This window comes from Condylura cristata, unplaced genomic scaffold (assembly GCF_000260355.1).
Source record: "Condylura cristata isolate star-nosed mole 26May11 unplaced genomic scaffold, ConCri1.0 scaffold00021, whole genome shotgun sequence".
NCBI lineage: Eukaryota > Metazoa > Chordata > Mammalia > Eulipotyphla > Talpidae > Condylura > Condylura cristata.
Genome location: NW_004567122.1, coordinates 11,845,019 through 11,871,899, shown reverse-complemented (window position 1 = coordinate 11,871,899; position 26,881 = coordinate 11,845,019). Strand labels below are relative to the sequence as shown.

Below are 26,881 nucleotides of genomic sequence, written 5' to 3'. Positions count from 1 at the left end.
GGCCGTCGTGTCCGACCTTTTTGTTCCTCCTCGAAGCCCGGGCTGGCCGCGACGAGGCCTCGCCGCCTCGCGCCCTTGGCTCACTCCCCTCTGCAGATGGGAGAGAAAGAAACATTTCCGAAGCCGCGTCTGCTGCCGCTTTGGGGTGTACTCCCCCCTGGGCGTGTGCAAAGCAAAACTAGAACAAAGCTTGGCTGCCGAGGCGGCGAGAAAATCGGCCGCCTGTAGTGTTTCAGGTTCCCGAAGCCGCGGAAGAGACGGGCTCTCGTGGGAACACTGGGGGGTCCGCACCTTTTCGTCTCGTCCTCCCCCAGCTTTTATTTGTGAGGGCGGAGGAGTCCCTGAGCGTAGACGTGGAGAAAAGCTGAAGCGTGTGCAATTTCCTCTTGACCTGGGAACGGTTCACCACTGCTACTTTTTTGCTCTTTCTCCAGTGCGGGGCTCTGGTTGTCCGATGTTGGAAGGCCAGGCAGAACAGACTTGCCGCGGTTCTCGGTCCGCTCTGGGCTGCAGTGATTAAGCTGAGCTTTGGCTCGGTAACCCCTGCCAGTGACGAGGGAGTTAAGCTGGACCTTTGCCTTGAAGGGTACAGAAAGCGAGCACAGCCTCTCGGCCGGACATAAATGGATCTAAAGACAGCAGTATTTAACGCAGCTCGGGATGGCAAACTCCGGCTTCTCACCAAGTTGTTGGCCAGCAAATCCAAAGAGGAGGTTTCCTCCTTGATCTCGGAAAAAACCAACGGGGCCACGCCACTGTTGATGGCGGCCAGGTATGGGCATCTGGACATGGTGGAGTTCCTCCTGGAGCAGTGCAGTGCCTCCATCGAGGTGGGAGGCTCGGTGAATTTTGACGGCGAAACCATCGAGGGGGCACCCCCTCTGTGGGCCGCTTCTGCCGCAGGACATCTGAAGGTGGTTCAGTCTTTGTTAAATCATGGGGCGTCCGTCAACAACACGACTTTAACCAATTCCACTCCCCTGCGTGCTGCCTGTTTCGACGGTCATTTGGAGATCGTGAAGTACCTCGTGGAACACAAAGCCGATTTGGAAGTGTCCAACCGACACGGGCATACCTGCCTGATGATTTCGTGTTACAAAGGACACAAAGAGATTGCGCAGTATCTACTGGAAAAGGGAGCCGATGTTAATCGAAAAAGTGTCAAAGGTAAGTTCGGCCTCTTCATTTTTGCTTTCTAAGTGTCTGCCACTTACTTTCAGAAAAGTTGCATGTGTGATTGTAAGTCATGTGTTGGGTGTTTTGATTGGGCGTCTCTTCTTTATTCAGACAGTGCACAAGAGTGAGGGAAGTGTTAGTTCCCATCTCTCACCTGAGTAACTTCCATTTCCTGAGAAATGGGTTCTCCAAAGTGGCAGCACGTTACTGACAGCTGGTTGGAGCCTTCTGGTTAATATACTGGAGAGTGTTCTTCCAGGGGATGTGTTTTTCTAACATGTATGTGAGAAACAACCTAGGAGTAAAAACTATTTAGTGAGTCATTGTCTCATTTGTCTTAAATGGGCTTTTCATTTGTTATCCTGTCAGGGCAGGCTAGACCCAGCTGACCTGGAAGAGGTCCTTTCAGAGGAAAGGAAGAAAACAATCTCTTCCCCAGTTTCCCACTGATTGTGTGTCCAGTAGGAAAAAAAATCTACATAGAACAAGTGTTAAATGTGGCAAGAGAGAAAGCAGAGTTTTAAAAACAAGGGCTAGGCGAGACAGATGTGGATTTGTTGGCTAGCAACAGTGTAAATATCTTTGTCCAGAAGATGAGCGCAGGTTTACCATTCTGCCTACTTTTCATAGTCTGTAAAGCAGCAAATGCTCGTCAGAATTTTCAAATCCTTTACAGTCACTTTTGGTTTTGATGGCATTGTTTTTATCATTTGGAAACCTTGTTTTCCTTAAAGGTTTGTTTATACAACAGAAAAGTAATGTACTGCATAATTAAAGAACACCATTAAAACTTTATAGTAGTGTTCAGATAGGGAAAAACAACTCAAACAGTACAGGTTGCCACACTGTTTACAGTGAAAAAGTAAGTTGGTGACTTCTGGATCACCAACCCCACAGCTAACACTCTTGAGAGTTTTTTGGTGTTCTAGAGATAGTCTGAGTAAATATAAGCCAAGATGTCTGGGTCTCCCTTGACCTGCCCCTTCCCTCTTGATCTGCCCTTAAAAAGCAAACAAAAAAACAACCTGAATTTTTCCTGTCTGCCACTCACCTCAAACATGGAGCTACCTCAACCTATTTTATGGCTCCACAGAACTTCATTGCATGAATAGTGTCATTTATTTAGTCCCTATTGATAGTCATATCCACTGTTTACAGTGCCACTGTAAATATTCTTGAACAAGAGAGTGTCTTCACACAGTGTGTGACAATGACTGTATTATAAATACCTGAGAGTGGAATTGTTGAATCAGAGGCAGAGTGCGTTTGTCATTGTGAGTGTCTGCAGTGCTTGCCTTTGAGAGGCTGAACCACATAATTATGGGAACTCCACGATTTCAGGAGATACCAGCTGAACTTAGTGTCATCTTTTAAAAAGTAGTTTAACAACGATGAGTGTTCGTTAGGGCTTTTAAAATATTTTGTAGAGGAAGTAAAAAAGTCTCAGAAAACTCCAGCAGCCAAAAGATATTTTTGAATGTTGCATATAGATAAATGTATGCAATTTTCTTTTATATGCTCTTCTATAGCATGTTTTTTAGCTTAATAAATATTATCTTTAATGTCTTTAATTACACCTCTGACTTCAATAACTCCATACTCTTCTACTAATGGAGTTTTATGTTGCTTCCGGTTTTTTCAGCATGATAAAAAATGTTTTTGTAAACATTCCTATAAATGTTCTCATTTGTTCCTAGTTATCTCTAAGGTAGGTTTTGGGTTAAAGGATAGCATGACTTTTTTGGGAAGCAATCATCCTTTTTTTTCTTTTTTTAAGATTTATTTTATTTATACATACAGAACTGGGGTACAGGCTAGAGGTGCAGGGTCGATGAGAGGATTCACCAGAGACAGAGTGGGGAGCAGAACAGGTAGATTGACTGAAATACACTGCTGAGGGGAGCAGCCGGAGGGTCCGGAGAGGTCTGCTGTACCACATGGGCTGCCCCGTTCCTCTACCTCCCCCCACCCCCAGCCCATGGAACTTGTGTTGCAGTGGCTTTAATAGTTTCATAGTGCTGTGCTTTAACTCGTGGGACCACCAGGGAGGGTCCGCAATCATCATTCTTTTCAGAATGCATGTTTTAGAAGAAGAAATTATGCTTTCATACTTTGTCAGTATTGGGAATGCTTGCAGTCACACTGGGTTAAAAGGTATGTGCTTGTTTAGGCGTGTTGGATTTTGTTTTTTTTTTTTTGTTTTGGACTTTTTAATCATCAGTCTAACACACAGTTTTCAAAGTCATATTTAAGTCAAATTTGGATGTGTTTTGAGTTTACGTCATTGGAGAGATGAGTAGATGCACTATTTCCCATATATTCTGCAAAATTGCTTTAACTAATTTTGGAGATAAAATGCATGAGAGAACTATACTATAAAAAGCCAGTTTTTGTCAACATTTCACCCTAGTAATCTGTGATCAGTGTTTAACTTGATTACCTTTGCTTTATCAGAAGAATATTCTGATAGATATCAGCATCATGAGAGCTTTTTATGTGAGGCTGTGTATGGTTGCTCTTTGACCCTATGAGTCATTTCCGCCCCCTCCCCCCACTATCAATAGCTAGTATTTTATGCCTTTTGGAATCAAAAAGCAGGTCCAGTTAACATGAGAAGTTTTCATCAACAATTTCAAGGGTCTTAATTAAATGTGTAAGCATGTATAATACATATACATGAATACAACACCACAAAATAGGCAGTGCTTTTACTTTTAAACGGTGCCTTTCAAATTGACGTGATTTTTTTTTTTTTTTTTTTAGATTTATTTATTTATGCATACAGAACTGGGGTACAGGCCAAAGGTATGGTGGGTGAGAGGATTCACCAGAGACAGAGTGGGAAACAGAACAGGCTGATTGACAAGGTGCACTGCTGAGGAGAGAAGTGGGTGGGTCAGGAGAGGTCTGCCACACCATGTAGGTCAGCTCCCTGGCTGGGGATCGAACTTGAGCTGCAGTGGCTTTTGAGGGAGAGCTTCATAATGTGGTGCTTTAAACCTTTGTGCCACCAGGGAGAGCCCCAAATTGATGTGATTCTTAATGAATGATGACTCTTGGGGGCAGAGTCAAGTGCAGGTGCACCTTCTCCCACTGATTCTAAGCTTCTGTTCTTTGATAACCATGCTCATTGACTATTCAGATATTTTTTTAAAGGTAAAGAGGTAATGAAATAGACCAGTTAAAACTGATGTGGAAACACTGGAGAAGGATCGGATGATCAGGAAAGTATGCCACCTCCTCCTATCTAAAAAGTGGAAGATACTGATCAGACTAGGGATAAAATAAGATAATTTGTTAGAAGATTTTTTTATGGCATTTCTTGGAAGTAGTTCTGAAGAAAGAAAATACCAGTAAATAATTTTTGCTTTTGCAAAAATTAAAATGTAAAATGCACATGACTTCAATAGTGCATTACTTTTTAACAGACAGTTGCATTTCAATATATTATTTAACTTCTTTCCATTACTTTTTAACAGGCTGTTGGCATTTTGAACATGTTTTAACCTAAGGTGGAATTCGTTGCTTAATTGAGAGGACATTTATTGAGCCCCTCAGTGTGCCAGTCTGTTAGACTCAGTATATACAAAGATGAGTAAGAAAGCTGTCCAGTCCTTGATTCCCTCCTCTTGGGGAGCTCACGCGTTGGTCGGAGAGACAGGTTCATAAGCAGATACTTAACCACAATATGGTAAGCACATCAGGAGTGCACTTTTTCTACCAACTTATTTCCTGGGCAGACTGTGGCTGTCTATTGAAACTTTTCCCATGGCATTTAAAAGGGGGAGAAAAATTTCCAGGCAGAGGCACTTCTGCAGCTTAACTCTCACAAAACAATTGATTTTTGAGGCAGGGGTGTTGGTTATCCTTAGTTTAAAACTAAGGGACCCTAAATCAGAAGTAATGAGACAAATCCCTTTCAGAGCAGTTACCTTGCTCTCAGCACTTCTTGACTATGTTCAGCTTTCAGTTCCTTTGGTACTTTTTATATTTGTTTATATTGACTCAGACTAGGACTTTACAAATCTAAGGTGGGTTCCTGGGCACTTCAATTCTGCTTTTACGCCCACAGTTGGCTGAGAATTGAACCGCTGAAAAGTGGCTATCATAGTCCAGTAGCACAGCTCTTTGCGCTGGAGTTGGTGGGACCGCCCTAGTGACACTGTCCTCACACATGGCTCAGTCATTTCAGATGCCCAAGGTAACTCAGTAAATTCATAATGTGAATACTGCACATTTTTTGTAGTCAGGCCAGTATGTTTGGACATTGTGGAGGCTGTGAGAAGATACAGATGTGATATTTATTAACTGCTGAAAGAATGGTACAAATCTGTGCTGTAGCATTTTAAGAATGTACTGGCTAGAAAGGCTCTATGGTGTTGCACTGGGAAGGATTTTGTGGGAACTCAGGGCTGAGGAAGGGATTTCATACAACTTTTCAAAATTGGGAAATGGCATAAGGAAATGCGCATACAGAGATAATGCTTGGAGGGTCCAGAGTTTGGGACCAGAGGGGTCTCAGGACTAGATTATATAAAGGACACTGACTTCTAGGTAGGGGAATTAGAGTTATTCTCCGTACAGTCGTAAACAGTAAAATGGTACACAGTGAAAGTTTTCAGCAAAGTGCTAACTGAGTTTTTTTGTTTTAAGTTTTGTTTTTTTAGTCTGGACTCCATGGCATCACAAAGTCTCTGAGGCTAGAGAACTGATGCTGGCCCTGTGCATCACAAAGAAGATAAGCACATTGGGTTATTAATGAGCATGTTGGGGAACCACTGGAGTTAAGAGAGGAGAGGGAGAGAGCCAGCGCCATGTTGGCACGCAAGCATAGTTGACTTTAGAAGGGTTTGAGAACTAGTTCAGGCTGTTTATTTGCCTTTTTATTGCAGAATTTTGCATTATAATCTCCTTAGTCTTGTTATTATTTTAAAAAATACATTCTTTGGGCCCTCCCTGGTGGCGCAGCGGGTTGAAGCCCAGCACTAAGAAGCTAAGTCCACTTCCACATGAGTTCGATTCCCGCTTGCCCCGGAGGTGACCACATGGCGCGGCAGACCTCTCCTGACCCACCTGCTGCTCCCCTCAGCGGTGTACTTCGTCGATCTGCCTGTTCTGCTCCCCACTCTGTCTCTGGTGAACCCTCTCATGCTCCACGTCTCTGGCCTGTACCCCAGTTCTGTATGAATAAATAAATAAATAAAATCTTTAAAAGAAATTAGTACCTTGATTTACATTGCTGTTAGTATTTTGGATATGGAAATTTTCTTATGCAGAAGTGGAGAGAAAAATACATTGAACCACTATGTACCTACTTGCTTGCACAATTATCCTCATTTGCTATGGTTAAAAAAATCTTTCCTCCCTCTCCTGTTGTTTCTGCACTCGTTTAAAGCAAACCCTCAGCATTCTGTTACTTCTCCCACAGTATAGGTACTTTAGGGCATGGATGTATTGTAGTAAAAAAAAAAAATCATCTTTTAATTTATTGTAAACAGAAATGTCAAATAAACTCTTCCCTGTAAATTAAGAACTTTTAAAATTAAGAACATTTGGTATCAAGATAATGGACAAAGATAATGAGTACTGTCATGTAGATTGGTTATTTCACTGTACTTGTACACTACACTGTACTTCAGTTATCTGAGATTCTTAGGAGTTGAATCCTCTTCCTTTTTGACTTTGAGAAATTCTTCTCAGCTGTTGGTCACCCTGCTTTCAGAGAAAGAGAGGGACTTAAGATTTCATTGTGTCGTGTAGTTCATCTGTATAATGCAGTTTATTATTGTACTCATTAATGTTTTAATCCCAAATTATCGAGATGCTCCTGCTAATTTTTCCTCCTTGTTTTTCTCTCTTTTATCCCAGGCCTGCTTCTCTGTATCCTCAGGGAGACTTGGTATCCTAGCTGGAGAAGCTAAGCCTTAGGTGATGTGTAAATCCAGTTCAGTAGGGAAATGTCCATTGTGTTCTTCTATCCTTGAAGATTGGATTTTGAACTTTCAATCCTTACAGAAATGAGCTGACATTGGTGAAGAGTGGGTCATGAATACTACTGCTGCTTCAGTAGCAACATTAACTTAAAGCATAGGTTAAGTTTTTCTTGTTCACCTATGAGCATTTGTGGTTCTCTTACTGCGTTTCTCTTTATCTGATTTTCTTAGAATGGTTAATGACAATTTTTAAAGCAAAATAGAAGCACACTTGGTATTCTAGAGATTTAGGCTATTGAGATATCTATTGTGTATATGGTGGATGAGACAGGAGAAACCAGGAAAAATAGTCACATCTATTTTCCTTCCTTTTGGGGAGAGCTGCAGTTGAAAAGCAAGTGAACTAGAATGACTAGGAGAGAGTCTTGGCACAATTTGTCTTTGATTCTGTTTTTTAATATTTTTTGAACTCCTACCCTTGAGTATCTGTCTGTATACATGGGAATGAAAATATTCTGAGCAGGGAAACCTTCCAGTGCTCCTCGGGCATCCTAGGTGTTTCTCTGTAGCCCTTCTCACTGCCCTTCGCACATACCGATTGCTCTGGAAATACAGTACAAGTGCACCTCATGTAGATTTAGATTAGCTGCAGTGACAGAGTTGAAGAACTGGATGCTAGGTACAGGAGCATATAGGGAGATGAGAATTGTTTTATTGCATTTCAGATAAATTTATTACAATAAAGTCTCCTTTAATTGCTGCTTCTGTCTGTCAAAACTTCTACTAAAAACACAGCTTCAACTTTAAAGTAGCTTTGAGATGTAGTTTACATACTATTCACACATTTGAAGTGTCCAGTTCACTGATTCTGTAATCACCTCTCACCGCCCTTCTCTCAAAGCCTCTTGTCCACTAATAGTTACTCCCAGTGCTCCCCCACATTCCCAGATGTACTCACTCATCTGAGGCCATCACCAATCTTAGTGACCGTATACATTTGCCTATTCTGTTCATTTCACAGAAATGGAATCATGGTAGATATCTTTGGGGATGTTTAGCTTAAGAGGAATGATGAAGTTTTGCTTCTGTATGGTGTACGGTTCTGATCTGACCCTCCTTTTAAACTTACATTCATAATGGTTTGAGATAACTCTTAGATTAACTGTATGAAAAATACCCTTATAGCCAACAAGAAAATTACTACTTTGCCTGTATTTCCTTGCTGCTTATAGTGGCAAGGTCCATCAGAGTGGACGTCTAGAGTCAGAACCTTGATCTTTTGGCATTTATGCATTAAGGTTTGATTAATTTATTTCTACTAAAAATTCAGACACAGCTCTTAACAGTGGGAAGACTTTGCAAGTAATAGACTGTTAAATTGATGTTGCTAGAAAAAATATATAATAGACATTTTGCATTTCATAAATATTTTATAGCCCTTTTGAGGATATCTTTGTTTCACTGAAAAGGAAAGTTAATTCTCTCTACTACTTAGGAATAGTTTAGAAACTAACTTAATTCTCATCCTGATGAGTCTAAGTAATCTTAGGTCAAAGTGAGATATTTATAAATGCTGTGTTGAAGTTCTTATGTGGCTTAGGTGGTTGACTGATAACAATTACTTGCAACAATCACTTATTTGTCGTTTCATCAGACCCTGTACATCTGGCATAGTGCCAGGGAACCTAATGGGCATGACTGAGTTTTTATTCCATATACTAGAATGTCTTGTGGATTCATTGTTTTAGAAAAATCTTACATTTTTAATTAGTCTAAAGACTAATCCTAGAAACTGGTACTTAAATATGTCATAAATGAAAACATAATTTGTGAACAGAATAGGAAAATAGTCTATGTATAGAGGTAGTCTGAATTACTTAATGCCATTAGGTATCTAACTTTACCAGTTGAACATGAATTTCTTTCTACTGTCTGCTGTTATTAAAAAAAAGTACAAGTCTCTTGAAAATTGGCATCAACTTTTCTGAGTTTTCTTAGCACTGTTTCTGTGTTAGGTAATTTAGTTGAGAAAATTAATGTATGTGGATTACACTGCTTTCACTCTCTGCAGAAATACTGAATTGACATTGTAACTTTCAGCTTGATTAAGACCATTAAAACATGTCTTTGGAAAAATCATAAATATTTTCTGTTATGAGTTCTGTGCCAGAAATTTAATTTATTCTCTAGATGAACTTTTTCTTAACCAGGCATTGAGGTAAATTCTTTACATTTTAATGTTAAGTATCTTTATCTCATCTAAAATAAGGTATCTAGTGGCATCTTTATTTTCAAATTTTAATTTTGAAATTTTTTGTGTTTTTCACTCTTTCTCTAAAAATATAAAAATAAGACATGAGATGGAGCTACAGAATCTTTTGAAAGTATAATTATTGTATTATGGAAATATCTTTAAGGGGCTCATAACCCAGAGAAAATGCCCAAGATGAATTTTCTAATAATACCTGTCATACATTGCTATGCACCAAAAGTTTTAAATCATTGACGTTATCTTGAAAACTTAAATAGGATGTTATTGATCTTTGGAACCTAGTTTGTACAAATTAGTTACAAGATTATACAGAAAACTTTAAAAATTAAGCTTGTTATTTTTTTTCACAAGAACTTGCGGTGAATAGTTTAATACTTACAACCTACCTAACATTCTTGAATGAAACTATGGACCGGGTGAAATATGTACAGGATATATAGAAGACAACTGATTGGTCATTATTTATAGAAAGACTAGTCCTACAAACTGGTACATAGACATGTCATAAAAGAAAATACAGTTTGTGAACAGACATAAATTTTTGAAATTTATAAATTAACTCCAGTACTAGAAAAAAAAAATCACTGCGAAACCCTTCAAACACTTTGTAATTTCTCTGGAAGTGAATTAAAGATGTATGTTAGGCTATCACATATTTGTTAGTCTGTTTTAAGGAAGACAGAATTTGTTTATTAAAATGTAACATATGCATAGGTAATAAAATCCATCCTTTTATTAGTTTACTTGCTGCAAGTTTTGAACAGCTGTATCCTTACCACTGCTGCACTAAGGTTAGAACACAAAGTTACTTTGCACGCCTTTGCACTCAGGTCCTCTCCCAGCATTCTCCCCCTTGGCAGTCACTCTCTGTCCTTATCTGCTTCTTTTTAATTCATTGTAACCAGAAAAAGTTTGCACATGTTCTTCAACTGGGAAGTATTTATATAGATTGTGGCATGCCTCCTTACTCACCATGAATAATTATGTGTATCTATGTGGTTCATGTAGACCATGTAGTAATACAGTGTGGTAGAATGAGCAAGCTGTCAGTGAGAAAGCAGGAAACTGGTTAGGACTTTATCAAAACGTACTATGTAAGGACACGTGGAGACCTGGTTCAAATTATAGTTGCTTTAAAATTATATGCCTTTTGTTAACTTCTGTTTTCTAAATTTCAGTAAAATTTGCTAGGCTGTACTTGTTTTTTTAATTTCCAGAGCAAAAAATTTCAGTGGTTATATGCTTAATTTGTTAGCATAATCAAGATACTTCATAATCAAGATACTTAATCATAATACTTAATCAAGATACTTAATCATAATACTTCTTTTAGTATTTTACTGTTTAAACTTGGCCCTAGAGGCTCAGCTTGAGTCACTTTGTGTGATAAAAAGCCCTAAAAGTTTCATCATCTACCTTAGCTTTAGCAGCTTGCAAGCTGCTTTGTGTGATGTAGAGAAAATATAATACAGGATCTGTGTACTTAAGGAGTACATAGGATAGGTAAGAAAACGGACTTGTGAAGTACGTAATATTTTCCGGCATTCTCAAAAGACAAGTTGATATACCATACCCACAGATGTGTCTTTGAGCACCTGAAATTTCTGGTGAAACTTGAAGGACAAAAAGTTAGGGAGAGAAGACAGAATTGTCACAGGAGAACTATTTAGGGTGGAGTGCTATAAAACAGAAGCAGAACCTGCCTCGTCTCTGCTGCACATTGACACAGCCTTCAGGTCACAGTGCGTGTGGGCGTGCTGTTGGCCCAGAGGTCAGATCCTGCCACCCACACACTTTTTAATCAGTGCCTGGGAACTGAGATAAGGATTTTATCTTTTTAGTGGTTGGGGGAGGTATGAAGAATGATATTTCATGACACATAAAAATTACATGAAAGTCATTTTTTAATGTCTGTAAGTAAGACTTTGTTGGATATCATTTAGTGTTTGTTAATTTGCCGCTGGGTATTTTTTGTGCCCCAGCACAAAAAAGGGTCAGTCAGCAAAGCCTACGCTGTGAAAGTTTGCCAGCTCCTGCTGGCACTCAGTGCAGCTGAGAAAAGAAAGGTGGCAAGAGAGGTAGAGTAGGAAAACACTTCTCAGTCTTTTCAAATCCACCTCCCATGGTGTATCTCCTTAATGTGTTCTCACTAACCAAGACCAAGCTCCACTCAAGCACCTATCTGCCTTCTAAAACGACAGATTTCTGCCTCATTCCTCTCCTGCACACAAGTCGTTTTGAGATTCAGTGGTGTGCTTTGAAAATGGCGTACTTTTTTACCTTTTTCCTTAGAAATAAGTTTAAAAGCTTTTGAGGAAAATTATGTGAGTGGCAAAGTTTTACTATGTGTGTTGCCTTGTTTTAGCTTTAACTTAACTCCTAGGGTCTAGCATGACCCTAGCATGTAAAATAGGAGCCCAGACGGGAGCAACACTGAAGTGCAGTTGGGAGACATGGGTTTGTTTTACTTGTTCTGATTTCTCTTTGGAAAGTAAGTTTATCTTCTTTGCTTTGTAGAGTTATTAATTAATTAATTATTACCAGTGTGCAAAGGTCGAGAAATAAAATTCGGGAAAAGAAAAAATCGTCACTAATTTCTGCTTTTTGTTATTTGCATATTGTTTGTACCTAACATACTGTTTTTTTGTGTTGCCTCTTCAAATGAAAGTTTAGCTATTTTTAAAGCCTTGTTTTGTAATCACTAATATGTTTGGGCTTTAATCTAGTAGCTGCTTTTTAATCTTCACTTGTCCTACCTTTTTTGTCTCACCTTTTTTATTTGATCTCTGTGTTATTTTTCATTATTCCTTGTATTTTCTATAGTAGAGAAACTGTAGTTAGTTGTATGCACAGGTCTATTATTTTACTGGTTTGTATTTTACTATATTACTACTTTGACTTACCAAAGGCTGACTTCAACTTCTTATTTTTTTCAGACAATACAGAGATCATAGAGTACTATAGCGCCAGTTATTTGTTTTTATGCTTTCCCCATCATTTTACTTTGATTTGTATTTCAAGACTTACAACACTCTATTATTATTAAAGTCATTATTTATTTAGATTTCCCACAAAGCTGTGTGTTATTTACCCTTTCCGTTGATGCTTACACTCGTCTCTCCAAACTTGCCAGTGTGGTTCATCTCCCTTTCCCTAACATACACTAAAGCATTTAGTGTATGCATGGTTATGAATATGTTAAATTTTCTTTCTTTTTTCCTCTCACTTGAATCAGTCCTTTATTTCACATTTGATCTTGCCATGGGAATAGACGTCCAGGTTGGCCATTGTTTCCCTTTATGATGCTAACATGCCATTCCTTTGTCTCTGACTGCTGTTGCTCCTGATGAGCACTTCATTTTACTTACTGCTCTCATGCAGGTTTCTCCACCTCTTCTCTAGCTTTAAGATTTTTTCTTATTTTCCAGCATTTTGCTATAATGTGCGTCAGTGTGATTTCTCTTTATCCTTCTTGGTATTTGTAAAACTTATTAAATTTGTAGTTTAACCTTTTATCCTCTTCAGCAAATCTCAGACTTTCTCTAAATAGTGCATTGGGCTTTTTCCCTCAGAATTTGATTTTAAGTTATTTAACCCTCTTGACATTTTTACCTTCCTCTTTCTGTCTCCTGTTTTCTCATTATTTTACCTCCATGCTTGCTTCTGTACATTTTCATTTTACTTATTTTCCAGTTCACTAATTATGTATTCACTGTGAGTTGTTTGACTTTAAATCCATCCACTGGGTTTTTCAGTTCTAGAATGTCTCTTTGGTTTTTTTTGTGGTTTCCAGCATTCTATTTCTCAAAATGTTTTAAATCTGATTGAATACATCAACCACAATTACTGTAAAGTCTGCATCTGACCACTGTATTGGCAGCTGCTGATATCTATAGGTACCCCTCCTAAGCATGTGCCCCAAAATACAGGTTCCCCGAAGGAAAGCAGGTGTTCAGCAAAAATGGCATTGTTTGTACACTGAGGACATACTAAGCCTCTGGGAAGTTTCACATCTTGGGACTGTTGACCACACGAGTTGCAAATGCTAGCCAAGGGTCATCCTTGCAGGTCGGTCTTTCTAAGGATAGCAGTGTCAGCCTCATATGACTCACTGTTGAAATTCCTGTAAGCATCACATGTAAATAGCAAAGGTCTGCATGATACATTTCAGTTTGGGAACTTAGTAAGGTGCTTATCATTAAACTTAGGAAGCTAAAGTCCTTGTGTGGTTATAATGTCTTAATATGTTTCACACAGGCTTTTACTAGTGTGCCAGTGCCTGTTGTCAGTTTTAATCCATGTGTGGGAAGAACAGGACAGTGTTAGAACATTTAGTACTTCTAAAAAGAATGTTAAAAAAATTAAATTACAATGGGAAACAACCCATTATGAGAGGACACTTCAGATGTCTCCTTTAAAGTTCATATTGAACCTCCCACATACTTTTTAGATTTTATTGGACTTAGTTTTCTTATGGGAGCTTTTTGAGGAAAGTACTAAGAATTTTGACTAAAAACAGTTGTAGTTCACTTGGTAATCAGAAACAATGGAAAAATAATTTTTGGCTTTTAGAATCAAATCAGAGAATCTTACATATTATGGATTGGATTTCTCACTTAAAAATGTGGAAACTGACCCAGGAAGTTAAATAACTGCCAGCAAAATTGAATAACTAGTTAATTTAATTTCATCAGATTTTAATCATAGAACATACACTTGAAAACATTTAAAATATCAAGTGGCCTTGGATTACTTTCAGTATCCGTTTCATGCATAATTTGGTCATTTCATGTATTCTACAAGCTTAGTAAGTATTTCTTTAACCCCTGCAGTGTCAGACACTAGTTTTAGGCAACAGATATTTTTTCTTCATTTTTTACCTACTAGAGGACTTCTACTGTAGGAAGACTTGGAGGGCCTGCTTTCCTTTAGGTGCTGAAGTACATGCATGCATTGCACTAGACGCTGGTCCTTCAAAATATGTCACCTCTTTTTTTGTTCTCCTTAAGGTAATACTGCACTGCACGATTGTGCAGAATCTGGGAGCTTGGACATCATGAAGATGCTCCTTATGTACTGTGCCAAGATGGAAAAGGATGGTTATGGAATGACTCCCCTTCTCTCAGCAAGTGTGACTGGTCACACAAATATTGTGGATTTTCTGACTCACCATGCACAGACCAGCAAGACGGAGCGGATCAATGCTTTGGAGCTTCTGGGAGCTACATTTGTAGACAAGAAAAGAGATCTGCTTGGGGCTTTGAAATACTGGAAAAAAGCAATGAACATGAGGTACAGTGATAAAACTAATATAATTAGCAAACCAGTACCACAGACACTAATAATGGCCTATGATTACGCCAAGGAGGTCAACAGTGCAGAAGAACTCGAAGGTCTCATTGCTGATCCCGACGAGATGCGAATGCAGGCACTATTAATCAGAGAACGTATTCTTGGTCCTTCTCATCCTGATACTTCTTACTACATTAGATACAGAGGCGCTGTTTACGCAGACTCTGGGAATTTCAAACGCTGTATCAACCTATGGAAGTATGCTTTGGATATGCAGCAGAACAATTTGGACCCTTTAAGCCCAATGACCGCCAGCAGCTTACTGTCTTTTGCGGAACTGTTCTCTTTTATGCTACAGGATAGGGCTAAAGGCTTGCTGGGCACCACTGTTACATTTGATGATCTGATGGGCATACTGTGCAAAAGTGTCCTTGAAATTGAGCGAGCTATCAAACAAACGCAGTGTCCAGCTGACCCACTACAGTTAAACAAGGCGCTTTCCATCATTTTGCACCTAATTTGTTTGTTAGAAAAAGTTCCTTGTACTCTAGAACAAGACCATTTTAAAAAGCAGACTATATACAGGTTTCTTAAGCTGCATCCTAGGGGAAAGAATAACTTCAGCCCTCTTCATCTGGCTGTGGACAAGAATACTACATGTGTAGGACGGTACCCTGTTTGTAAATTTCCATCTCTGCAAGTTACTGCGATACTGATAGAATGTGGTGCTGATGTGAACGTCAGAGACTCCGATGACAACAGTCCCCTACATATCGCTGCTCTGAACAACCATCCAGACATCATGAATCTCCTTATTAAATCAGGTGCACATTTTGATGCCACAAACTTGCACAAACAAACTGCTAGTGACTTGCTGGATGAGAAGGAAATAGCTAAGAATTTGATCCAACCCATAAATCATACCACATTGCAGTGTCTTGCTGCTCGTGTTATAGTGAATCATAGAATATATTATAAAGGGCATATTCCAGAAAAGCTGGAGACCTTTGTTTCACTTCATAGATGATAGTTTGACTGTGTTTTAGCACTACTCAAGCACGAATTGGCAACAGTTGTTTTATAAATGAACACTGTTTGTGATGACACCAGCATTCATTTCGCTTGACTGTCCGCGTGCTCTCATTGGCTAAAGCCTTGTAAGCATCAGATTTCCAGGATTGGCTTCCCAGTATTTAATATAAATAATACCATATAATATATTGTTTCTGAATTATCGAGAAATATAATGCCATTATTCAAATTTCTAAGATTGTCTGCCAAAGGCTTACCCATTCTAGTTTTGTTTGCTGTTGGGTGTTTGGGAAAGAGTTGATCATTTTCAGTGGTATCTTTATACTTTCCTGAGTTGTGAATTTTATACCGTTGAAGGTCTTTTTTCCTGCTTCTTCCTTCTCCAAGCTTCTCCCCTGTTTCTACTTTAATTTTCCTAACCATTTCTACTTACCAGTTTTTTCTTCTTACGGATCCATGCTAGGTTGTACAAACTTTATGGACTTGTTACCATTTGCAGTTACCATAAGTGCTTTATCTTCTCTATGCACCGGCTTAAACTTGACTGTTGTATGTTGGCATATTTTCTATGCAGCACTTGGTCAACTTCAGTTTAAAACACTGATTAGTTTGTTCCAAAGTTCATTTTTTGAAAGTACTCTTGTTAGCATGATCATTTTTAGAGCTACTGGTTACCTACCTGAGCTCCTGCATTTTTTTTTTCCCCTTCCCCTCACAGCTGAGGTTTCTTTCTCTAATCCACTGAAATTATTGTGTGCTAAATTTGGGAAACAAATCTATTCTAACTCATTAACCCAGTTGCAATTTAGGTCTGTCATCTTAATATATCATGCGGTAAAAGGAAGAATCTTCATAAAGTGACCCACCTTTCATGCTGCCCCAGCGTTGTCCTGCTTGTGCTGATGATGTGATTAGGTGTAGAGAATTTGCTTAAATTTAACCAAAGTTTATCACACAGCTTAATGAGTCATATTGAAATGTTCATTAATTGAACTGCAAATAAATGTTAGTTACCAAAAGAGCTAAAGCATGTCAGTGGCATGATGCTTGCCAAGCCAGATCTAGAATAATTAAAGTATTTTAGTGCGCAATTTACTGCCGTAGTATCAAAGGTCAGTAACAGTGTTCTTTTCTTTCTTCAAGCTTACCTATACCTTTAAAGATAACTTGCATGAATTACTTTGGTCGCAATCATTTGTCACAATAGTTAAACACTCAAGGTTGAAGCACTTCCTATTCCCTTTACTGAAAGTTAGCTTTTCTTTTCTTTTTGAAAAAAGATTTTTTTTACAGCTTTGCTAATGCCACAGAAAGGGCTCTTTTAACTTAAGGAAAGATAAGTGAAAAGTACTAAAAAGATTCAGGTAATTATCATTCAGCACTTTATTGTTATTCAGAATAAAATTTATGATGTCATATTTGCCCTGCAAATGTCTTAATGAAATTGTTCTGAATAAAAAGCTCCTTATTGATTTGAGAAAAACTCAATTTACCTGTGAGTTTAATGAGCTGGATCACGTGGATTTTTGTGTGGACATTTTATTGTGAGGATTGATGTAATAGTATTTAGAGGGTCATACTGCAGTCACATTAGGTTTATCTTCATCTTTATTCAATAAAAAGCTTATAATGAAGAGTTATCAATAAGCAAGAAAACCCTAGACTTACTTTCTGGTTAAATACCTGAGGTTTAATAATTTTAAAGATATCCTTACTCATTTTACTAGGTTGTAAATTTCACCATTGAAAGAGGTAGATTGGCTTTATCAATATAAATTTGTCCACTTACATATGTATTATACATATCATCTTTTCCCAACCTTTTCCTGAAGAGGTTTTGATATTTACCATGGGCAAATTTGGTGAAATGTTTAACTGCCATATATCTTAAGAATACTTTAATTTAGATGAAGATTCTAGAGTTATGAGACATCAGTATTCTGAGTTTATTTGGCAATGATCAAGTGGTATAAGCATTATATAGACAAGTTGCTGTTTTTAAAAGGAAGTCTTGGCACGTGCAATAAATCTGTGTTCGTTGATCTCAACTTTTAGGTAAAGGATGAGCAATTGGATCTTTAAGTGATTTACCATTTCCCTTCTGTTTTGGAGGGGTTGGAGGGCTTGTATGCTCTTAGAATAGGACACATCTCACATTGCTTTTACAGGTGAAGGTGAATTCTGCAACTCTAGTATAAAATAAGGGTTTCTTTATATGGCATTTTCCTCCACTAAAAATAGATAATAGTGTGAAGTGTTCTTCAGTTCTTGATGATGGAAATGTCTTTTTTAGATGAGCATATAATTCTCCTGTATTTTCCATCTCTGTAAATGTCATTAAGAGCTTTTGAAAAATCCGTTAAATAGCTCAGAATTGTTGGTATTTTATTGTAGAGGAAGTTGATTAATGAGTATGACCTCAGACACTGTTCAGGCCTTTGTCGGAATGTATTCTCAATATGTCATGAGCCGAATAAAAAAATTACATGAACTTGTGATATTTTTTAACCATGGATGAGCAATTTATACTTAATGAACTAGTTACACTCATTTGAGTCAGACTGAACTATACACTGTAGCATGCTGATGTTGGCTGGAGCTAATATTGATTACATTTCTACAAAACAGAGCCCTGTTAAGACCTGCTGAATTTTAGGTGTTCCATTATCAATCATTTCTGTAAAAGAAATGGTCATTTTACTCAGATTAGATACCAGTCTACTGTAAATTAAAGTCAAGTGGATTATAGATTTAAAAAAAAAATAGTCATTTTCTTGGCCATGAATTTGACAGGGGTAAGTACCCAAATTGGCAAAAGGTAATTTAGTGCCCATTATTCTGAAGTTAAGTGATGGCTCACTTGTAAAGTGGCGACCTAATGTATATTATTTTAGAGACCTCCCATCTACATGCCTCGGGAAAATTGTTTAGGTTTATATTTGAAAAATAAAGTCACATTGCCCAGCAGAAACCTTAGGTTGAATTTTATAGGTATAATAACCCGTGTAACTAACTTTCTCAGAATTGTGGGTGTGTAACCATATTTATCGTACACTGTAACAGCAGCGTTATTGCTTGAGGCGTAAATCATTTTAGAGGTTGATACTAAGGAAACTAAAATTAATCGGTCAATCCCTTTTTTTCTTGCCCTCATATATCACTAAACAACTAAAGTTCCTTTCCCTTTTGTTAGTACCCCTTGTGTATTTTCAAAAGAAGTACTGTATTCAGATGCCAGCCAATAAATTGTCACACAGTGGAAAATGATATACCACAACATTCATTGTATGGTATAATAAAATTAAATTTGCACCAAATATAAGTGTATTCTTATTAACTCTTAATAATTTGACTGATGTTATCCTAATGCATGTATTAGTATTCTGGTTCAGAAAACAACTTGATCATTTATGATTAGTTCAAACTTGAGAGAGTTCTGATGTGAGTTTTCTCTATGTGAAAAGCAAAGATGACTTATGTACAGTTTATTCTAATTTTTTTTTTCCCAGTAAAGACCACAGACTAAAATAAAGATAGGGTAGAAAACTTTGGTTGTGCTCTGCATAGAAAAAGGGCTTTCAAAAAATAATATTTTTATTAAGGTAACATTGGTTTACAGCACTGTATATGATTGAGAGGTACAGGATCACACTCCTCATGCCACATTTGCTAACTGGGTTAGTGTTAGGTACCAAAGTCTGTCATAAATAATAGAATGTTCCATTCAATTTCCATCATTTTAAATTGTAAACTCTAAGTAGTCCTTTCTCTTACATGTGTCTTTTCTGTTACAAAAATATATATATATAAGTCAAGAAAATGGACTGGTCATTATTTCTAAACTCCAAGCATCAGTGGAAATACCCAGTTTTACAGGCTTTACGCTTTTGAATCTTCACCCACCCTTACCGGTACCCCAGGCTTTGTCATCCTTTCGGTGGGACCTTCAACCTGTAGTTTTCTTTACCCTGAGCTTATGGTTGTCTCCTCAGTATCACCTTTTAATATTTTGTTGTTGCCCGTATTCTTTTTAAAATTATTTTCTGATAGCATTGTTAATTTTTGGACCTTCTTTGGTTTCGTCCCTCAGGGTTGTCGCGGTGGTTATCCCATCACCACAGCACCCGTGACCCAGTACAGAGTCCCTGTGCGATTCCCTCCCGGTTTAGACCTACTCACCCTCCCTCCCCTGCTGTATGCCTCAGTCTGGGCAGCTTGCAAGTTCCCTGTTTTTCCTGTGCCTTTGTTTGCTTTCTCTGTATCCCACATGTAAGTGAAACCATCTGGTATTTATCTTTCTCCTCCACTTATCTCACTTAGCATAATCTCTTCCAGCTCCATCCTTGTTACTGCAAATGGCATTTTTGACTGCTGAGTAATATTCCATTGTGTGTATGTACCGCATCTTCCTGATCCATTCTTCTGTTTTGAGGCATTAGCCCACCACTAATATTTAAAGGCAATCTTACCAATTTACAAAGAAGGATATTACATTGACTGAGAAACAGTTCTGTGTTTTCAAGATACTCATTTCTTCAAGATACTTTTTTTTTTTTTTTCCTTCTCTGTACTCATACTGTTCTTGAGTTTTTTGGGTTGTGGAAACAGTGAAATAATTGGTTGCTGCGAGTGTCTTAATTTGCATTTTGTTTATTGTATACACTCAAGTTTTTTTATAAAAATTTGCTAGTGTAATACAGTTTATTTTCCTAATACGATTTTTGTCTCATTTAAAAATAATAGTTCCCTGACTTAAAAAGTTGAAAATTTAAGACATTTCATTAAAGATTCACTACAACTAGGGTGCTTGCTGATCACTACGTACTTTTATGTAAGCCATGGAGTAGAGTGGTTTAAAGTGTTTGACATTATTGCCAAAAGTAAGAAACGGTAACAAGTTATTATTATGGAAAAATTATTTGTGAATCTTCCTATTAATCAATCTCTTGAAAATTGAAATACATTCGACTTATGTCATGCATATTTGAGCCATATGTATTTACTTTTTCTCTTCTGAGAGTCTAAATAAAATTGTTAATGGTGAGCTTTCCCAATCCTATTTGAGCCTAGAATTTTATATTTCTTTTTGAAATTACTTCATTCTTATAATTAGATTTCTAGATTATGAAGCTATAAAAGATGTTGTGATAGAGTTCTAAAAGTCATCCTGATTTTTTCTGTCTTTTTTTTTTAAAGATTTATTTATGCATATAAGAGCTGGTATATAGCCAGAGATGTGGGGAGTGAGAGGCTTCACCAGGGACATTGGGGAGCAGAACAGATGGATATACTGAAATAAACTGCTGAGGGGAGCATCGAGTGAGCTGGAAGAGGTCTGCTGTGCCCTGTCAGTCACTACCCTGGCCAGGGGTCGAACTTGTGCTGCAGTGGCTGGCAGTAGCTTCATAGTGCTAAGACTTAACCTCTTGTGTCTCCAGGGAGGGCTCTTTACTGCTTTTTAATAAAGTGTGTTTAGTTTATCCATCCTGAGCTGATGAGGCTTGGCAAGTGACACCACAAACTAAGGCAGTCTTACACAGTAATTGAGGAACAGCCATCAAAGGAAAGGAAAGGCCTTTATTTTCACTATCTTTTTAATGGTATTTTCTAACGGAAATTATCCTCCATGTATAAATACTGAAGCATCTTAATTTTGTGCTAATAACCCAAATCATGCCCTCCCTGGTGGTGCAACAAGTTAAAGCACAGAACTATGAAACTGAAACCACTGCAGCATGAGTTCCATCCCCAGCCAGGGAGCTGACCCATATGGCACTGCAGACCTCTCCTTACCCACCCACTGCTCCCCTCAACAGTGTACCTCATTGATCTGCCTGTTTTGCTTCTCACTCTCTCTGGTGAATCCTCTTACCCCCCCCCCCCCCACACCTCTGGCTTTTATCCGTAATTCTCACGACGCCATCCTCTATACTAAGCCACAGGCCCTTTCTCAGACCCCGATGAGATTTTGTGTGTGACATGGACTGTCCAAAACAGTGCTGAGTCTGTCTCGGGAATGAAACTCCTCCAGCCTGTGAAATTACTGAAAGCTTAGGAGAAAGAATCTTTATAATCGGAAGGAAATAACTTGGGGGGAACTTATCTTTCATATATTCAATGAATGCATTGGCCACCAACCACTATATCACGAATCAGAGATACGAAGGTTTACAGTATAATTCTGTCATCAGAGAGTGAACAATATTGAGGGAAGCAAATAAGTGTGATTTTTTTTTTTTTACTTATGCATACAGAACTGGTGTGCAGGCCAGAGGTGCGGGGGCAGTTAGAGGATTCACCAGAGACAGAACAGGCAGATCGAAAGAAGTACACTGCTGAGGGGAGCAGCGGGCTGGTCAGGAGAGGTCTGCTTCACCATGGGGGTCACCTCCCAGGATGGGGATCAAACTCATACTGAAGCAGTTGCGACCAGCTTGCAGTGCTGCACTTGAACCTGATGTGCCACCAGGGAGGGCCTCAAGTATGATTTTGAACTACTCTGAAGGGCAGAGTTTTTCTGATTTGGAAGTTCACTAAGAATTAACATAGGCCGTGAATCAAAATTGCTTATATATTTCATTGTAAATTTTTTTTTCTTGAAGTAGTAACCCATTCTTTGCATTGTTAGACTGGCTGTCCATTTCATCTAAATGAGGTTTAAAGGAAAAGTGCATAAGCCATTGAATTCAATGTGATTGACATCATTATGTGCTAAAACTGGACTTATTTTGAATTATACACTGTTTCATAGGTCAAAGTGGAGATACTCTCATTTGAATGTGTGTGTGCTCGCAAATGACTTTGTATTCGGAACTCATTAAATCTGGCCCCTGCTGTGCTGTGCATCCAGAATGTGTGCTCACTGGGGTCAATCACATTCTGCCAGGGCTGTGAGGAGATCTGTTCTCTGGAGTCTGGAATGTCAAAGCATTTTTTTCTTAAGCCAGAGTTGGCAGAAGAATAAAGTTGAGTGAGGGATCAAAAATAAATCTCATGGTTTTAACTGTTTGTTAATCTTTGAGGTCTTTTTTGAAAACATCTTGAAACTAATCCAGAAAAATCTTAGCATTTCTACTACTGCTAGAATGGGGGTGAGGGAAGAGGCTTTGGTTTGAAGGCAGTTTTTTCCTCTTTTTTATTTTGGACCTCTGTTTTATGGGCTGGTCTTAAAGTTGTCACAGATGAAAGTTATTTCAGGACGTTCATTTAATGAGAATGTGCTCCACCTTGCTAGGCTATGGCCCTGAGGAAAATCTTGAAGAGACTGAGAATGTTTCGATCAACAGAGGTATATGTGGGTTTTGCTTTCAGTCTCTGCTGAATTTGTCTTGTAATGGTTGCATGTTTACTTATTTATATTGAAAATCATTTCTGGATCATTTGTGCTGGACCATGCTTCTTCTTATCTTCCATTTCTCCTGTCCCACCTCCAAGGAGATTGCTTTTGGTATTTCTCTTCTTGTTGAGAACTTACGTGCACCTAAAGGAAACTTCAGTTTGCTTTACATTTTTTAACATATGTATTGTGTTGAATTGTAGTTCCGAAAAGTTAAGTCCACCCAGAACCTCGGCGTGTAAACTTCTTTGGACTGGGGAGAGGTGGAGGCAGAGACCAGCGTGGTGTAGCTGCAAGTTAAGGAAGGCCGGAGGTGGGTATTGGTCAGAGCAAGGAGAAAGGCAGGAGGTGTGTCTTCCTAGCGCCTCCATGGAGCAGGAGCCATTGGACACTTTGAATTTGGGCCTTCGCTTTCGGAAGTGCCAGAGAACAAATTATAGCTGCTTTAAGGCTAAGGTTGCTAGGTAGCCTAGCGAAAGATCCAGCCTGCACCCTGACTTAACAGTGTGCACACCACGAGGCCCTTGGAAGCTTGGAACTCCGAGTACCGCTCACCTTTCAGATGCTTCAGATCTAAGATGATGGGTCACCTTGCTTTTACCCTCCTCCCATCCGAGTGAATCCTTTTGTTCTTGTTTTCGTTCTTGCCCAAATGTACTTTTTACGTTTTGTGAATAGCACTATCCGTTCCTGCCTTTTGGAAAAAATAATCTTCTGTCTGAAGTATTTTAGGCTCTTTAAAGATATATACTAAAATACCTTTAATTCTTTCCTTTGAGGGAGGCAGAGGAGGGTACTGTCTGTGTTAAACTGTGTTTGTCTCACTGGCAGCGTTTCCTGAGCATCTAGAACATACAATTCCTTTGCCGCCTCTTGCTGAGGAGTTCTGCCATTTTGTTCTGTGGTATGGGTAATCATTTCTCCCTCTCACTGACTTTGAGATTTTCTCTGTCTTCAACATGCTGCAGTTTCCTTGTGGTCTGTTAAGGGATTTGTTTATTTATACTGCTCCAGCCTAAGTATGATTCCTCAATTTCCTTTCTTGTAAATTATTACCATTGTATCTTTGTTGATCCTTTCTCATTTTCTTTTCTTCTGGAACTTGTTAGACTTTGCCCGTCCTTTTTTTGTGTCATTATCTTCAGTCTTTCCTTTCTAGACTCTCAATATTCTTAAACCTTCCACTCACTAATCCTGTTATCTATTTAATCGCTAACGTATCATTAAGTTTTAAAACTTCAGTGCCGATATTTTTATTTCTACTTCTATTTTGTTCAAGTTTCTTGTTCCTTTTTTCACTGTCTTCCTACCTCCTCATCTCAAGCATTCTAGTTTATGAGCTCTTTTAGTTACACCCCCTCATTCATGGGGTGCTAAACCCCTTTTTGTAATGCTGCTCTCTTGGTGATGGATACTTTCTCCTGAGCCGTGCAACTTTATTTTTGTAGCTGTCTTCAGCAGGTGATAACTCTTTTAAGTCAAAGAGTCATGTATCCCAGGCTTTGGGAATACCCCTACTGAGCTAATGGTGCCACAAGTGATCCAGAGTCAATTTTTATATGAAAATTTCAGCCTGTGCCTCCTGTACAAAAATAGTAAATTTGGATTCCAGCACAAAGTGCACATTTGAAGTTCTAGTTTTTTGTGAGACTTTTTTTTTTTTTAAACCTAATCTAGGGAAATGTTCAGAGAACACAGGCTCCTTATTGCCTCAATGGACTAGAAAACTAAGGTTTTCTTGCTTCCTTTAGTCAAGGGATAGTCTTTCCAGGGTTGCTGACATTTTGGATAGAATTTAGTTCCAGCTCCCTGTGCCAGTGGGACTCAAGGAAATGGCTTCTGTCAACACCAAGCCCTCTGCCCCTAGGCACTGGGCACCTTTTACACCCCCACCCCGCCTTAGGCTCTCGCTTTTAGTGCCAGGAAACATAAAGGTTTTCTTTTCTGTGTTGGAAAACTATGTTTAGCGAGGTAATGTTGATTTACAACACACTTTTTTTTTTGCGTGTGGGTTAAACTTTTTAATATTTTTGAACTAACATAATAGTTTATTTTTACATCATTTTGTGCCTTTTTCCATCTCAGTTGTAATCCCCCACAGGCTCCTCATCACCAAATCACCCAGATTTACAGCACACTATGTTTTAGGGGTATAAGTATAATCTGTCCAAATAAATGCATGTTATCTCCCACACCCACCACCTAAGCTCTCAGTCCTCCAGCAGAATCCATGGGGCCCCTTCTCCCCTTAGCTTCCCACTCTCCAGCCCTCCCTTTAGGAGCCTCAGTGCTGCAGTCGGATTGCAAGGGTTTGGTTTTGATTTTTGTCTGTTCCTTTGTTTTTTATAGTCCACACGTGTGAAATCATCTAGTATTTGTCATTCTCCTTGTGACTTACTTCACTGGGCACCATCCCTTCTTCCATCCATGTTGTTGAGACAGGTACCTTACCCAGAGCCATAAAATGAATCAGTGCAATCCTTATTAACATCCCAATAGCTTTCTTCAAGGACACAGAGCAAGCTCTCTTTCAGACTCACCTATTTAAAATAACAGAAAAACCCCACTGGTGTGGGTGCAGGTGCTTATCCACCTTGCCCAGGAGTTTGGTGTGAGAGTCGTCTGAGCTAAACCAGTTGATGGGCTCACACTGCTGTGTCATGAGTCCCAGGGATGTTCTGTCTTTTCAATTTGAATTGGTGCAAGGTCCATCTTATGTGGGTATTTTCCCAGAGAATTCAGTTACACTTTCTTAATGGATCAGAAAAGTCCAAAGTCATATATATAGGGCCTTGGAAATGCCTGTGGAGTTCAGTCCTGAATGTGAACTTTGTTTTTCCTGAGCCACAATAGAAAACAAAGTTGTTTAGAGCAACCTGTAACAAGGCCAAGTTTCGGGGCTCGGGACCTTTTGAGCTGCAAAGCCCTCTTCACTTTGTAGTCACAGGCTGTCCACAGCTCAAGTGAACCTTCCTGCAGCGCCAGGCGGACAGGGCGGACGGATCGCACTTCCTCTAAGCTGGAGAAATCCACTCACGGGTCATTCAACCTACAAAGTCCAACTTTTCTTCTTGTTTGCATGTATGTGAGGTTTCAGGCAACTCCTGGCTCTTTCTAATGCCTCAGGTCTTTAGCGACAGACTAATCTCTCAAGGTAACCGAGAGGAGGGATGAGTAATGTAGTTTCTTTAGCAGTCCACCGACATCTATTAATCTAAAGCTAGCCTTCACAAGAGTTCATTTAGTAGACATATAGCTATGTAGAAATACAAATACAGAGAGAAAAGTACTCTCTGTAGAGAGAGAGAAAGATCCTTCCCACGACAGTGTTTACTAGGTCGCTAAGTGCTGGTGGGGGCCAGTCGTGTGAGGGCTGGCAGGCGTGTGCTGACCCAGGAGTGGGGTGTGATCACACGCTGGAACGCTGACGCTATTTTTATCCCTAGAAAATGATACCCACTCAAATGTCAGGTGTCTAAGAGAAAAGTGAGACATATCAGATGGGATGACACTTTAAATAATTGTGACTGCAATGTTGTTTCTGCCGGTCTCCTAGTTACCACAGGACACGACAGGATTGCAGACACAGAGAAGACGTGGTAAATCACCCTGGTTATTAAACAGCTGAGAGGATAGTTTGGCTCAGGGTGTGAGGAACTTACTGTTCAGAAATAAATGGGAGCTTGGAGCTTTTTTACTGCTTTGAATTCACTCAAAAAATACTTCCTTGGAAAATTCAGTCCCGGTGTTAAAAGATTAAGTTGGGGACGTGTTCAAGTTTCCTTAAGGGACTGCTGGACATTACCTTTTCTAGAAATGTAAAGCAACATGTGGTTTTTA

At 38.9% G+C, this 26,881-nt stretch overlaps 1 protein-coding gene across 2 annotated transcripts; it reads left to right on the top strand.

The window, feature by feature from the left end:
• Window positions 1-441: 441 nt before the first annotated feature.
• On the top strand, window positions 442-19,990 carry FEM1C (fem-1 homolog c (C. elegans)). 2 transcript variants are annotated; one of them, XM_012728025.1, is made up of 3 exons: window positions 442-1,167; window positions 7,045-7,104; window positions 14,391-14,425. In XM_012728025.1, the coding sequence occupies exons 1-2, from the start codon at window positions 624-626 to the stop codon at window positions 7,095-7,097; spliced, it is 597 nt and encodes a 198-aa protein (XP_012583479.1). In that variant the 5' UTR covers window positions 442-623; the 3' UTR covers window positions 7,098-7,104; window positions 14,391-14,425. The 2 variants fall into 2 exon arrangements, with proteins under 2 accessions (XP_012583479.1, XP_004686698.1); XM_004686641.2 differs by lacking the exon at window positions 7,045-7,104 and having other exon boundaries at window positions 14,391-19,990.
• Window positions 19,991-26,881: the final 6,891 nt, after the last annotated feature.